At 47.3% G+C, this 15,503-nt stretch overlaps 2 protein-coding genes and 1 pseudogene across 7 annotated transcripts; all 3 read right to left on the bottom strand.

Annotated features, from left to right (window-relative positions):
- Nucleotides 1–236: 236 nt before the first annotated feature.
- LOC123096703 (nuclear pore complex protein NUP98A-like) lies at nt 237–5,910 on the bottom strand (annotated as a pseudogene). Its single transcript, XR_006446692.1, has 11 exons — nt 5,620–5,910; nt 4,720–5,217; nt 3,760–4,215; nt 3,395–3,610; nt 2,645–3,123; nt 2,442–2,511; nt 2,305–2,365; nt 1,765–1,903; nt 1,479–1,592; nt 1,205–1,382; nt 237–1,118 (listed from the first exon to the last, which is right to left on the bottom strand). The product of XR_006446692.1 is annotated as a nuclear pore complex protein NUP98A-like (transcript).
- Nucleotides 5,911–6,624: 714 nt separating this feature from the next.
- LOC123096704 (protein CHUP1, chloroplastic) lies at nt 6,625–10,960 on the bottom strand. Of its 5 annotated transcripts, none has more exons than XM_044518464.1 (8): nt 10,842–10,960; nt 8,793–9,391; nt 8,274–8,579; nt 8,055–8,186; nt 7,748–7,935; nt 7,555–7,666; nt 7,218–7,352; nt 6,625–7,133 (listed from the first exon to the last, which is right to left on the bottom strand). In XM_044518464.1, exons 2-8 carry the CDS (start codon nt 9,195–9,197, stop codon nt 7,056–7,058), a joined length of 1,356 nt encoding a protein of 451 aa, XP_044374399.1. In that variant the 5' UTR covers nt 9,198–9,391; nt 10,842–10,960; the 3' UTR covers nt 6,625–7,055. The 5 variants fall into 5 exon arrangements, with proteins under 5 accessions (XP_044374399.1, XP_044374395.1, XP_044374398.1 ...); XM_044518460.1 differs by having other exon boundaries at nt 8,274–8,582; nt 10,842–10,959; XM_044518463.1 differs by having other exon boundaries at nt 8,274–8,582; nt 8,793–9,261; nt 10,842–10,866.
- A 258-nt stretch (nt 10,961–11,218) lies between these two features.
- On the bottom strand, nt 11,219–14,830 carry LOC123096706 (G8 domain-containing protein DDB_G0286311). The gene is made up of 4 exons (XM_044518466.1): nt 14,579–14,830; nt 12,108–12,728; nt 11,978–12,023; nt 11,219–11,890 (listed from the first exon to the last, which is right to left on the bottom strand). The coding sequence occupies exons 1-4, from the start codon at nt 14,652–14,654 to the stop codon at nt 11,641–11,643; spliced, it is 993 nt and encodes a 330-aa protein (XP_044374401.1). The 5' UTR covers nt 14,655–14,830; the 3' UTR covers nt 11,219–11,640.
- Nucleotides 14,831–15,503: the final 673 nt, after the last annotated feature.

Here is a 15,503-nt window from a genome sequence, read left to right on the forward strand (position 1 = left end):
ACACCTTGTCTGTGTGAACACATTCGTTTGAGCGACAATTAATTCCGAGCAGAGGTAGTACAACTTTTTTAGGGAATATAATGTAAGTTCTTCGTGCTGTTATGACACTTGGCTAATCATTACATTACGCAAACAAAAAAATTATTAAGAAAGCCATAGAGGCCGCAGGCATCAAGATAAACTGCCAAAAGGATGCATTCCATCCAGGACAGTAACAAGATTATTCATCGACCAGATTTGTACAGATGTCAGTTCATTATCCAATCCACGCACGTGCTAGATTGGTGCCAGAATGTAATTTTTGTGCATTCTGCAAGAAAAAAGAATATGTACAGAAGAACATGGGAAGGAACTCATAGCAGCATTCAGAGAAGAAAAGCATCACAACCAATATTCTCCCAGACCAGCTACCGACCAACGCTACATGGAATCGAGTGTCCACCGTTCATCCAAAAGAAAACAAGCACCTATCAACAAAGCTACAAGGAATCGGCCAGGTCGTCGGCTTCGGCTTCACCAAACCCGTAGGAGCTGAAGTGCTTCACCCTGAACTTCCACTCGCCCTTGGCACCGTCAAACGAGATAAACTCCACTCCCTGCTCCTCAGCCTTCTTCACCAACATCTCCTTGAACTTGTCCAACCTCGGCCCTTGCGTGTACTGCTCACCCGTCTTCTTATTCATGCACTTGATGTTCAGGAGGGTCACCAAAGCAGCTTTGTTCAGGCCCTGGCCAACTGGGGGCTTCTTGCTATCGTCCTTGTACACAATCACTTCACGGTTATTGAATTCCACAATCGACTCCAGATCAAGGCCCCTCACATCAGTTTCTCCCAAGAATTTGATGCTGCCATAACCTTCACGCCCAACAATGAAGTCTACAACCTGACTACAGTAGCCTGGCTCAGCACGTTCTTTGGCAGCAAGCTCCTCTAGACTGGGCTCCGTGAAGTAATCTGCCTGGGAGAGCCTAGGCACCCATCTTCTCAACGGTGGCACCATTCACATGCCGAGCCACAGCCCCAGGCTCGCTTGATGCAATGTGGATGCCATTCTCCACTGTACCAGACCGAGTTGGTGTCATGGCAGCCTTATTGTGCTCCCTCCCAACAAAAGCATCTGTACAGTACCTCAAATCAGAAACAAGCGACAAACAATTTTGCAAGTCTAGGGAAGAAAGAATACAGACAGTTCTAAACAAATACCTTTATGTTTGTCATTATCAGTTGAATCCCTTGGAATTGATTGTTGGCCAACCACACTACGTGAAGGCCACTGGTCTGTTGGACGGATTATCAGACTTCTTGGGTTCTCTCTAGGGATGAAAAAGGCATCCGCTTTTGGTGTTACAGGGGATTCTTCATCATCAGCAAAGAATGGAACCTGAAGGAACAAAAAACAGAACCACACAATTATTTCTCAAACGGCTTTCATAAAACTCCAATGATAAAGAAATATAAACTAAATAACAGTCCTAACCTTGCCATCAGATGTTGCATTATATTTTCGTGGCAGCAGCTTTATCCTCCTCTGTGACAAATGCCTAGGAACCGCCATTGATAATGTTCTGCTCGGAAGGGGCTTCTCAGCAACCTGCAGGGCAGAGTAAATGTTTTTGTCAAGCAAATGTCCTTCCTCGTGGCTCTAGATACTTCAGTAGCACAAACTGCTAACAAATAATACCCTCCTTGCTCATCTCTACTATCCTTCCACTCTTCAGAAACTACTGCAAATACTTAATAAAGATGGTAAAGAAAATACTAACCGGCAAACTTGATATCCCATATTGGATAGAAGGTGAGGATCCACCATTCCCAATGGACATCTGAGGCATTGCTGGAAGGGTCCCAAAGGGATTTGAAACAAGAGTCGGCTGCATTACCATATTGGACTGGCTAGTAGTTCTGCTCAAGAATGCAACAGGCTGTTACAAACTTACAATTTGAAAAAAATAATGCACTACTACTAAATTCGAAGAAAATAGATGCCAAATCATAATAATTAAGTGATAATAATAGTGTTTCTTAGTATTTATTATCCATGAATACAATTAAATTATGAACCAAGTAAAAACTCTGTGTTCCACTATACAGATAAACAAGAACACAGCAGTGCAAAGCTAGCATATACAATTGACTCACAGGACCATTAAGTAGTTTCTTTCTCTACAAGCCTACACCATTCATCTCCACATTATATATCAGTTTTGTTTGTTCCACCATATTTACGTTCACCTCATCTGTACTTCCACCCATAAAAAGGAAAAAATAAATGTACATGCGATAAGTAAATGGAATAGTCATACTGCTGTCCGAATGGAGCCATATTCATCGGGTTGGAAACACCAGAGAATCCACCTGTCAAAGCTTCAAGTGGCATACACACAGAACCTCAAAAAATTTGTTAATGAGAAGGAAGCATTAAGTATTAGGGTATACTAACCTGGTTGAGTCTGAGGTTGGAATGAGAACGAGTTTGTAGGTTGAACAGGGGCAGATTGTTGAAATGGTGACTTAAAAATGAGCAAAGATCAACTCGTTATTTGCAAAGCAAAAGATATAGAAAACAAATATCAAGGATCAATGATTTATGAAGAATAATTATCTAAACAAAATATGGTAATTGCAAGGGAATAGGATGCTTACTGTTTGAAAAGGTGAAGAAGTGTTGCCAAATATCCCTCCACCTCCAGTGATTCCGATGTTAGATGTATTGAACATACTGGTGGAGAAAGCTGGAGTGCTTGATTGCTGGTTAAATGAGTGGCCAAATGGCTGCTGCCCCATTGTAGGGGAAGACGTAAACAGCCCAGATGATTGAGTGCTATTACTAGTGGATGACCCAGCATTGAAAGGATTTGGGTTGTTGAATAGTGAAGTAGTGGTATTATTTCCAAATAGAGAAGATGAAGTGTTTGCTGGGAATGTAGAACCACTTGTTTGTCCAAACGAGGTAGTAGTTGCGGACGATGAAAACGGGTTCGGAGCAGTAGCAAAAGCACTCGAAAAAGGTGAGGGTGAGGGGTTAGTAAATGGATTCACTGGTGCTGGTTGATTTGGTTGGAAACTTGGCTGTGGAGATAAGAAGTTGTTCACTGCTGGAGTTGCAGAAGAGTTTGGTCCACCTGAGGGTTCAAAGTTCAAACATTAAAAATTTCACAACTTAAAATCTAATGATACAAGCAACAAAATAATGGGACGTTTGAAATAGAAGTAATATGAGTTCAGTTTAATTGCAATTAAGGGGGAAAAGGACTACAGCTAAGCTATACCAGAAGCCAGAACATAATATCTATTCCAGTTCATAGAAAATAAGAACCATTAGCCGCAGATGTCTAGAAATGAGGTCACATATAAAGCAATAGCATACTACTCGATTCCAGACATTTCCTTTACCTTTGTCACCACGCTGGTAATCTTCCCACCTCAATTCTTCATGACTCTTCTCTTTGTATGCAGGCATGGCTGATATGGAATCAAGTTTTGCAGCAGGCTGAGAACCACTTGCAGCAGTGTCAGCATCAGGTGTTTGTACATAAGGCTGTATTCTGGTTCCTCCAGATTGACTTCCAAACGTAGTTTGCCCGAATGCTGGTGCAGCTGTTTGCGAGCCTGAAACTCAAAAAAGGAACTGATAAGATAATCTGCAGTTACACAACTGCTACAGCACATGGAATGTAACACAGTGTGATGCACTCAACACCAAGCCAAAATTATACAAACATAACCAAGTAAGTTGAATATCCAGTGGGGGAACCTACCGAATGGAGAAGTTTGTCCTCCAAAGGGTGAAGTTGTTCCGAAGAGGCTGCTACCAGTTGCAGCTGCTGATTGTCCAAAAGACGGTGAAGAACCAAAACCAAAAGCACTTGCTGGTGTGGTTGAAGTTCCAAAAGCTGGAGCACTACTCACACCAAATGCTCCGGTACCTGAAGATCCAAAACCAGGAGTTGTGGTTGAACCAAATTGTGTCGAACCAAATGCTGGGGTGCTGGAAGCACCACCAAATAAGGATGTTGATGTTGAGCCAAATGCTGGAGTCGTTGTGGAGCCAAATGCTGCCGTTGTTGTGGAACCAAAGGCCGGCGTAGTTGTGGTGCCAAAAGTGCTGTTGCCAAATGTTGGCTGTGTTTGCTGAAATGTGCTACCAAATGGACTAGACTGGCTAGGAGATGATCCAAACCCACCAAAGCTTGGCTTTTGTCCGAATAAAGATCCTGAAAATTTTGCAGAGTAGAGAGCATTAAATCGCAAGCCACAAAACTATCGGTCTAAAAAGGGAACGAAACAAAACAAAAACCCACGACCGTCCCATAATATAGGATGTTATTACAACCGAGATATGATTATAGGGTGACAGTATTTCAAGTCTTAGTCCTACACTCCTACTGATGAAGTGATGAAGGAAATACCGATCATAAACTTCAACTAGTAGCAGCAGTTACTATTTTTAATACTTGACAGAGATATTTCAAAGTAAAGCTTTAAACTCTAGTGCTAGATAACACAACCTAAAAGGTTGCTGTAACATAGCTTTGTTCTGTCTATAATAGTGAGTTGCAAGATTCATTGCCAGATTCTTCTTTGATATTTCAAGGTTGGCAATTAAACACATAGCAGGTGCAAGACAGGTAAAGATTCAGTAAATGCAGCATAACAAATGTGTTCCAAGTTGCGGAAGAACAGAAATTAAATGCTGAGATTGTGAGAATGAAACAAACCACCGCCAAAGTTGTTAGAGGATGTGGCGCCAAACGCGGGGGCTGGCGATGTACCAAAAGCTGGCGTGGAGCTCCCAAACGGAGAGGAGGACGGGGTGCCAAATGCAGGCGTGGATGGCTGGCCAAAGGCGCCGGTTGATGTAGCACCAAACGCGGGTTGCTGGCCGAAGGCGCCAGTGGATGTAGAGCCAAACGCAGGGGTGGATTGCTGGCCGAAGGCGCCAGTGGGCGTAGCGCCAAAGGCCGGGGCGGACTGCTGGCCAAAGGCGCCAGTGGAAGTGGCGCCAAAGGCCGGAGCGGATGGCTGGCCAAAGGTGGAGGTAGCGCCGAAGGGCGAGGTGGTCCCTGTTGGCGCCCCGAATGCGGGGGTCGGGCTGCCGAAGGGTTTGGGTGCGAAGGGATTGTTGGTGGTGGTGCTGGGCTGGCCAAAGCCCTGTTGGGTCCCGAAGGGGTTGGTTGAGGTCTGCCCGAAAGGGCTGGCGGACGACTGCCCGAATGCTGCAAAAAAAGGATGATCAAACAGCAGGTTAGCAACCATGGCGGCAATAACTAACTTTGATAGGCAAAACTGGAAGAGTATATAAGCAAACAATGGTAACTGAAATCCGCAACCGACAGCAAAACAATAGAAGAATGATATGCCCAGGCAGAAAAACTTTTTTGATGGATGGTTTATAGACACTGTAGCGCGAAAGCATTATCATTAGTAACGCATCATCAAATGGGGGATCTCGACTGCGAAACCTAGCCGCCGATCACAGCGGACGATGAGATAATGGCTACTACTTACTAGCAATACCGACAGCAATCGAGGGAAAAGCTACTACTAAGCGCACGGGGAAACCCTACCTAGGTCAGAGGATGGCGTGCGGGGGGAGAGAAGGAGAGGAGGGTGCTTACGATTGCTAGCGCCGAACATGGCTGGTTGGTGGTGGTGGTGGCCGCGGAAGAGACGGTGGGTCACCGGGCCGTCGGCGGCTGCGGCGGCGGCGGCCGGGGGTGGGGTTGCTTCTCCTTCCTCGCTGTCGATCGATGTGGTGTCGGTGTTGGTTTACGAGGAGACGAAAAGATAATCGAAAGGCGGAGGAGGGGAGGGGGATCTGGATCTGAGGCTGGAGGGTGGGGCCCCGACGTCTGTGTGTTTGTCCTCTTGGGACCGTGCCGCGGCTCTATATAGCGGGGGAGGATAGCTTAGGAACAACGCCACAGGACAGACACCAGCGGCCAACTGACGCTATTCTCTACCGCGCCGCGTAGCTTACTTTCAACGCCAACAAAGACCACGAAAGGGTTTGCTGGGCCCTCAGGGCTTCAGGCCCATGTACACGTGAATGGAGCTGGGCTCCTAAAAGCACGGTTTGCGGGAATGGTGGTCTTCAGCACAGCATTAGCATTGGTGGTCTTCAGTTACCTGAACGCCGTTCCCTCAAAAAAAAAAAACTGAACGCCGTCGCGGACAGGGGACAGCGGATGAGCGGGGCATGAGAAGGGTGAGGAAGGAAGGAGGGCAGGGGGCTCTGATTGGTGCCGCTGCCACCCGGCGGCAACCCGTCGGACATAGAGGAGTGCTTCATCATACGCGGAGGCGTCCCGACTTGACGCCGTCGCCGGTTTGCGGCAGATCCGATTCCGAGGAGAGGAGGAGAGCTGCGTGTTGGTGGAGGGTGGCAGTGCGCCTAAGCTGTAGCAGCGTCAAATTTTAGTTTGTATTTGCTCATTGCAAATACCTTGAAGAACGGTAACCCTTAAATCCTTTGACCTGTTGATGAGTTGGAAAAAAGTGAGTCCAAACGAAACTGAATTGCCTGCCTGCTTGTTTTGTTTGTTTGTTAGCGGCAGAACATCAAACACATGGACGGATGCTTCATGAATCATGATCAACCCTTGACTTTCTGCCAATCTAGCTTGCCATAAACTTCATACATCCTTAATTTGATCCTCAAAATGTTACAACGTTACATTCATATATGGTACCCCCTCCGTAAACAAATATAGGATGTTTTTGCAGTTTAAATTTAAACCGCGAAAACGTCTTACAATTTTTGTGTACACAGGGAGTTCTTAAGAGCACAAAAAGTTTGTGTCTACTTTTCCCAAGTATATATACTCCAGTCTTCAATAGAACTGAAATAATCTATGTCTCTCCGCCCCTTGCTCCCAAGATCGGCGTGCCGCGTAGAATAGTAGTACAAATTACATTTATTGATCAATTCAAAATGAACTACTAGCCTATATGCTCCATACAAAACCCACGACATTAATTTGTACCCTGAGAAGCTATATATCGTCAACCGTTTCATCTCATTCATCGACAGTCATTTCGTTTCGTCTAGTAGCTAAACAGCAGTCAACCGAGAACGTTGCGTTAGCTCTTCAAAGGCGCGCATCGCTTCACTGTCAAGTCCTCCCGCAAACTACAAAATTCCAAGAAATCAAGCAAATAAAATGAGCATATGGCTTCATCCTTGATTCATTTGAAGGACGGAGGTAGTACATACCTGGTGAACCCTATATGTGAAACGCACGCTTTGAGCGACAAGAACAGCCTCATTCCCTCCTCCTGTATAAGCTGTTATTTCCTTGAGGGCTCTTTTCATGTACACCTTTGCCAGTGTTACTGATGCCACCCTCATCTGCAAATTCAAACAGACCAACAATTCCCAACCGGTTAATCTCAGTTTGATGCAAATATCAAATACAGAGATACTCCGTCTGTAAACTAATATAAGAGCGTTTAGATCACTACTTTAGTGATCTAAACGCTCTTATATTAGTTTACGGAGGGAGTACTATTTTTCTCAACTGAATACACACACATACTAATTAACTGACTACCTTCGAAGCAATCCCTGAATCAAGCATCCATTCGGTCGGAATTCCAAACTGTTTATAGCACGGCATCACTGAGCTCCTCAGATTCACTAGTCTCTTCATGCTCTTCTCCAACCTGGCAAACAATTAAGTACAGTAACTAATCAAGTTCAACACCCAAATCACGTGTCAGCTCAATTGGTTCTTGATTTCATACTTATCCAGCAGGCTTGATATCTTCCTCAGAGTAGCCTCACACGAAGTAGGGCTGCCATCGTCGGCGTTCAGAGAAGAGATCTCTGTCACAACACACTTGAGATCCCGGTATTCGAACGCTGCTTCCCGGAGTGCATCGGCTTTCCTCTCTGGCCAACTGAAGTGCTTCAACACGCCTGTCTCATCAGACTGAATTTTACAGCAACTAAGTTTGATCAGTAACCACCTCACCAACCATCCCAGTTGCCGTTCTTGCACTGGTAAAAAACGGCAAATGGAACCGGATATAATTGTGTTTGCTTGATTACCAGAGTTGAAAGTTGTTGATCAAGCCAATCAACAAAGGTCAGCACTTGCTCCACATCGGTGTAAGTAGTCATCTGAACTTTGTTAATGAGACCATTGATGAAGTCTCCTTTTGTTTCGACATCCGTCTTGATCTGAGCAAAAGATAGATATACATACATCTAGTAAGAAATCATGTCTAGCAGAAAAGATCCAGGGCCGTTTCATGGCAAGGTGCTGACCGCCAATAAGTGCGTGGAGCGGTTCTGTAGCTCGCCGACGATGCTGTTGTGATGAGCAGCACTGACAGTCACAGCTTTCTTGGTGTCACGCTTGTTCAGGGAGTTGTACATCTCAACCAACGCGGTTGCCTTGTTCACTGTGCCTGTTGTGCCACGTTGCGGAGGGGGAGGTGGCGGTGCCGGGGCTCTTCCGAGGATTTTACTAGGTGGTGGTGGCGGCGGCGGCGGTGAGGGGGGCTTAGGAGGCTGTGGTTTGCTCATGGCACTGTCTTTTTGGTTGCTTCGTTGCGCCACAGCGGTCTGCGCCTGCTGAATTAAGAATCAAGAAACATTTGCTGTCTGTTAGCCACTCGCTGCTGTGTACAGTTGTGAATGGACGTGGACATCTCATGTAGATCAAAGTAGGTTGCAGGTAAAGGGGGAGACGTACATAAATTCAGTTTTTGTTTTCAGGAAATGGAAGAAGAAGCAACTGCACAGTGATCAAAGAAGTCTGTGGTGACATGGAACCCAACTTACATGGATGTCATGCTGCTCCTGAAGCCGAGTGATGGTGCAGCGCGCAAGGGCGAGCTGGTGCGTCAGGTCGCTCTTGTCGCATTCCAGCTGGGTGTTGAGCAGCTGCAGCCTCTCCACCTCCTTCCTCAGGGCCTCCACCTCCCCACGCAGCTTGCGCGTCTCCTCCTCGGAATCCTCCTTGTGCCTCTTTGGCTTTGCAGCTGCACCAGTCACCACCCTCTCCTCCTTGCTGCTCACCCTCACAAGCCTCCTGGCTCGAGGAGGGGTGGCGGGTGCCGGAGCTGGAGACGAAGAAGCTTCCTTGACGGGTGCTGCTGCTGCTGCTCTTGGAACCCTGGTTCGCGCGGCCACCGATGGCGAGGAGATCCTGCCGCCATGGGCGTTGCTCAAAACCTGCTGCTTCATTGCGTGTGTGAATCCAAGGAGCAGCCTAAGCCTAGAGTTCTAGCCTTTATTGCTGTGTTGCGACCTGAACTGACTACTCAGTGTCAGAAAGGAAGGTGCTGCCCGGGTGGTGGTTGGCGATGGCAATATATGTTGGCAACTTGGCATGCAGCATGTGGGTTGTGGAATCGGCACACAGCTCAGCTCTTTGTTGACTGCAAAGCGGCAGATAATACAAACAAGAGAATTATCAGCGTCAATTGCAATGAGAAAAAGAGAGAGAAACAGCCTGCCTGCCTGAACCTCATTGCTGTGTTTAATGTAAGTAGGTTAGGGGGGGGGGGGGGGGGGGGGGGCTGCTTTAGTTGAGAGCGGCCAATCGGTCATGACCATGAGAGGACAAACAGGACCAGAAAGCAGAGACACAGCAATAAACCAGTGCTGTTACTATTTAACCAACCGAAAACACAGTACACTGTTGCATTGCATTGCAATACGAGATCTACTCTATTCTACATGTCAAATGGTAATTACCGTCCCTCAAACATGTTTGTATTATCCTGGTGTATGAAGACCCTAGTTATTTTATCATGCGGCAGAATTGAACTTTTTTTAAAGATTACTTCCGGATTTAGGTGTTTTTCTAGTAATTTCCTATAACTGGGTGTGTACTTGCATCTGGATTATTTATGCATTGGTTGAGGTTCTTCTTGTAATCCCATCTTATGGGGTTAAAACCCCGCAAAAAGAAAAGAGGGGGGGGGGGGGGGGGGGGTTAAAAAATAGTGCATACTGCGGGAAAATAGGTGGAAAGACAAGACAGCAGCATATAAAGCATTGGATGCTAATACAGACCAAATCATTAAGCCACACACATTTAATATTGAGGGCAGGCAGTTGACAAAAGGCCGGGGTAGTTGTGGCTGGAACACTAGTATATACTTCTAGACCATGTGAGAACCATTTAGCTGAATGTTTACAGTTTAACTTGAAGCAGCACACCAAAATCTGCACATTTCAAGAAATAGATAAGCAATTCATGTTCAAGGCTCACTAACAATTGGTCCCTCTTGTTTTCCTTACTTTTGTAACTTTAAGACAGACTTTGCTTTTCATTTTGTTTAATACATGTCCGGTGCGTGCGCCACCTGGCTTTCTCACCAGTCACCACTAGTTCAATACAAAATTAATTTGGCATAATACAAGTGATCAGTTCATTGCCAAAACACATGTAACTGAAGACTGGTGGTAGTGTTTGCCATCTTTTGTCTTTGCCTTTTAGTATAGTTTAACAACTGACCCAATCACCCCAACTAGTTTTATACTTTAAGCAATGGCATAATCACGAAGCATGACAGACCAACCCCATGCACTAAACTGAATCTAAGCTAACTCGCCTAAGTGACAACGAAACAAACAAAGAAACAAAACTCATTCTCCAGCGAAAATCGGTGAGAAGAGGCAACTCCCATGGTAGAACTATGTCCTATCCATGTGAAATGGAATTAGAAGAAGAGAGAAAGCATCCAAGAGGACCAGTGGATCACAACGGAGTACTTCATCCTCCAAATAGGAATCAGAATCATTGACATCAATTTAGAATGATCACATGAATTTCATCATAATATTCCTTGCCAAAAAGTTACGAGGGACAGAAGGGCACACCTTTGTTTTGCAGGATGCAAGAGACAAGCAGCTCCAAAGGAAATAATCTGATAGCAGAACAGTATAGAGGTGCTTCTACTTATAGATGCCACGAACAGGTTGCTGATAGTGGGAAAGTAGGTGTGACATTTGGATCAAACTGAGGACCAACAATTGAATGCTGTAATCTTATATATGTATAAACAAAAAGAAAATGCCCAGCTAGCTAGCTGTTGGTGGAATGTCTCAACATTCCCCCTTCCACATCACTGAACAACCAACCCAACGAAAGCAACCCAAACTCCCAAAGTGCATATCAGTCTTATGTGTCAGGGCACAGATACATCCACTGGTAAGCCACTTCTTTTATGGATAAAATGTATACAAAAGCTTCCATGTGTTACAAGTGCATGGATTGGTCATTAATATGTTGAAGAGCTACAGCTCACCCGAGTTTCAAATTATGGTTAGACATGACATCAGAGTTGGAGATTGACCACCTAAACTCGCTTCACAAAACTTAATGGCCCCAACTGCACTTCCAAGATTTTGCATGTGCTGCTTCAAGTTTAAATCATACATTCAAACTGAGCAAAATACAATAACTTGCAAGAGCAGAAGTGCACATAATCAACATTTGATTTAATACACCTAGAGACTACATCCACTGGTTAATACAGGCAATAAGCCTACTTCCTACTAGCACACAACTCTGGCCTACTCATACAGGATACAACCACTACAGCTAAAGGCAAAACTCTAAATCTTTGCCACCACTTCAACTCTCACAGTTTCCAAAATTCTGGAGCAGCTTCGTTCTTCAAAATATCCCTCCAACGTATGGCAATGCAAGCGTTGAGAACAAACCTGCCCAGGACCAGCCAGAGGGCAAGATTGAGTGCCAACCATTGCCGGTGTTGGCCTCTCCTGGGAAGTCCGACCCAAAGTCCGATGATCCAGAAATGCCTGAGCCACTAGAGTTCAGTACTGATGATCCTGGATCAGAACCAGATGAACTAGTAACAGGGCTAGTGGATGATGTAGTAGGAGCAGTGGATCCAGCAGTAGAGCTGCAAAGATGAAATAGTTCACCATACACATCATTGCATTAAGCACGAGAGTTCCATGTTACCAGAATGCAAATTTGTAAGCTTCACCTCGTTGGAGAAGACATTGATGATGCCAATACACAGGTTCCTGAGCCTGCAAAGAGGAGATGTGAGCATGATATTTCAGAACACCAAACTGAAAATCCTTGAAGCTATCTAGAAGGAGAAACCGTCTTACTTGGATTAGCATTGGCAAGCATTGCGGCACCCCTAAAGTCGCAGCTGGAGGGTGCTGGGTTCTTCTGGTAATAGCTGTTGAAGGCGTATGACGCATGGGCTTCCAAGGTATTTGGATAATAGCAGCTCCCTGATGGCTGTATCGGTGAGCAATCTGCTCCACCAATACCGCACGCATAGTCCAGTGCTTCCTGGAGCGCGGTTTCTGATGAGCCGGCCTTGGCCACGCACCAGGCTTGCTGCCCTGACACAACTGGAGCTGTGACCGGAGTAGTGGTCGGAGCAGTAGGCGGTGTAGTGCCGACAGTAGGCACCATTGGGTTCGCCGCTGGGTTTGTCAGGGGTGCCGATGGGGGGAATGTCGAAGGGGTGGTAACAGGAATGGTGACTGGCGTGTTCGGTGCAGATGTCGAAGGGGTTGGCAATGGTAATGTGGTAGAAGGGTCGTTTGAGGGGGTTGTGATAGGTGTGGGCAAAGGGTTTAATGAAGGGATTGTGATGGTAGGGTTTGTGGACGGCACGGTGATGATTGTTGGTGCTGGGTTCGTCGATGGGACTGTGATGGGCGTGGTCGGGTTGGTCACCTGAGCTGGATCCAAGTCATCATGGACAGTTGGTTTGCCTGCGTTAGCAACAATGAAGTATTTAGAGTGATTAACTAGCATGGAATGGTAGGTTTCATGTTCTGATAGAGCAGAGGCATAGAACTAAGTACGCAAGAAAGTATGTATGAGATGCATATTGCCCAAGAGGGCTATGAAATGAAAATGAAATCTTAGAAAAGAAATTATCGTTACATGCATGCTCAGTTGTAGGTAATTAGCAGTATGAAAAGAGAAGGAATGGGCCACACATGGATATCCCATCCCACTCCCAGTATATGTATCTATACCGTGATGCTCCCCAATCTGAAGCACGCACAAATCAGCACAATTAATCTCTCCCAGTCCCAGATCGAGATGTAAATGCTGAAGTAAGTAGTATTGTGTTACTCCAGACATAGAGTGGGATTTGTGTGAGTAAATAGCATAAAACTACCACTTTTCGTTATATGGTTCCAAAAAACTACCACAAATTTGTTTGTGACTGATAACTACCAGAATCGGCGTCGGCTGTTTCAAAAAACCCAAAATGCCCGTTGCTAAAAAATTAATCGGGTTTATGACAGGTGGAGCCCTCAGCTAAATGAACCGTCACTTTGACCGTTTGTTTGACCGTTAACTGACATGTGGGGCCCACATGTCAGTGTCCCTTCCTCATAAAAAAGCAAGCAGATCCCTGCAAACATTTAAGAAACGCAATCGGGTCCCTATGAACATTTAAGAAACTCTAATGAAAACTCGCCGACCAGCAGCCGCCGTGACGAGCTCGCCGGCCAGCACCGCTGGTGTGGGTGCGCCGCCCCAACGGGTCATGGTGGCCCGGCAGGGTGGCCTCGCGCCTGGAGCTCCCCGACGGCTGCCCGGCGCCGCCCGCTCGCCGGCCACCCCCATCCTGCTCCTCGGCCGCCGCGACGGCCCCGCCTTCGTGTACGCCGCCCTACTCCCTCCTCCCTTCTTCCTCCTCCGCTCTCCGCCTCCGCCTCACCCTTCCTCCCTTCCTTGCAACCAGCGCCGCCAGGAACGCCCGCAAGGAGGACCTCGTGCTCCAGGCCCTCGACATCGAGCGGGCCCGCCTCCGCCTCCACCCCAGGGCACCGCCCCCCTCCTGCCCGCCGCCGCCACCGCCCAGGAAGCGCAAGACGCCCAACGACTCCGAGGACGACGCGCCCGCCGCCTGGCGCATGAGGGACCTCACCGCCCCTCCGCGGTGGCACCATGGCTGCTGGCCGGCGAGCTCGTCACGGCGGCTGCTGGTCGGCGAGCTTGGCTGCGGGATCACGGCCACGGCGCCACAGGGACCCGATTGCTTTTTTGTAAAGTTCACAGGGACCCGATTGCGTTTCTTAAATGTTTGCAGGGATCTGCTTGCTTTTTTATGAGGAAGGGACACTGACATGTGGGCCCCACATGTCAGTTAACGATCAAACAAACGCGCGGCGCTGACGTGGCCTGACAGGCGGGCCCGGACCGTCAGAAAACGGTTTAAAACGCTAGCAACGGGCGATTTGGGTTTTTTGAGACAGTCGACGAGAAAAGTGGTAGGTATCAGTCACAAACAAAAAAGTGGTGGTTTTTTGGAACCATAGGACGAAAAGTGGTAGTTTTATGCTATTTACTCGATTTGTGTACAGATTGAAGGGGACGTTAAGTTCAGAATTAATCGTTCGTCCGTCGTATGTGTATGAATATCGCCTGAAGAAAAGAAATCGTGTGCTGCAGCCGTAGGTAGAAGCGCAAGAGTACATTTCGGAATCTAAAAATGCCCGCGATACTTGTGCAGATGAGCCGCCGGGACGGGGATCTAAACAGTAATTATAGTGGTGGCAGGGTTTTATGGCGACAGAGCAGCTGGAGAAAGAAGAGGAAGTACCTGAGACCGAGGGGAGCTCGAGGAAGAGGAAGGAGCAAACGGGGAGGAGGAGGAGGAAGAGGAGGCGAACCACCATCCTCGCCGCCGGTCGCTCCGCAACCAGACAAGAAAGAAGTGGGTCGCCGCCGCAGCCTCAGCTAGTGTTGTTTTTTGGGGCCTGCCCGAGGGAAGGGAAGGGAAAGGAAAAGGTGGTGATGGCGGACGGTGGGGGTAGCAGGAGGCACGAGAGAGAGAGGGATGGGCGGAAAAGGCACAAGGTGAGAGAGAGAAAGCACGCTCCCTCGCTCTCACTGTCACTGCAGCATCAGTCTGGAATGGAATACCGAATACAATACTCGTATGTATCTACCCATCCGCACTAGGGAAGAATGTTGGTAAGAGCATCTACAATCGGAGTCAGTCCAATCTTTCAGGGCCGTTTTTCGGCGATCTCGGTCGTCGGTGATGAGGGGGTCGCCGGATCTACGCATGTGGATCGTTTTTACTTTCTCGTAGTCTAGGTTTTTAGGTTGTTCAAGTAAGGATTCTTCGGCGACAATGATGACATCGCTGAATAAAGATTCTTCGGATCTTCCCTGACAACGCCATTGGTCCTATGGTTGAGGATGGATTTGGAAACCAGTCTATTCAAGTAAGGATGATGTGGCGGCGGCGACATCCTCGTGGTGGACCTGTGTCCTCGGGCTCCGTCGTTGCGACGACGTCTGCTCCAGCGCCGGCGTGGAACTTGGGAGGTAGTCCAGGAGCGGATGCAGATTGTGGTTTGCATCGACGAAGTCTGGAAGACGGGACGTGTGCTGGGTTCGTGGTTCGTGGATGACAGGTATGGCTTCCTCCTTCGGCGTCTTAGTGGTGGCGGGGTGCCAGATCTGGAGTTCGACGACGTGTCCGGAGTGTTGCCTCGGTCTAATTCGTTCAACGACTG

The sequence above is a fragment of the Triticum aestivum genome, chromosome 4D (assembly GCF_018294505.1).
Source record: "Triticum aestivum cultivar Chinese Spring chromosome 4D, IWGSC CS RefSeq v2.1, whole genome shotgun sequence".
In the NCBI taxonomy this organism is placed as follows: domain Eukaryota; kingdom Viridiplantae; phylum Streptophyta; class Magnoliopsida; order Poales; family Poaceae; genus Triticum; species Triticum aestivum.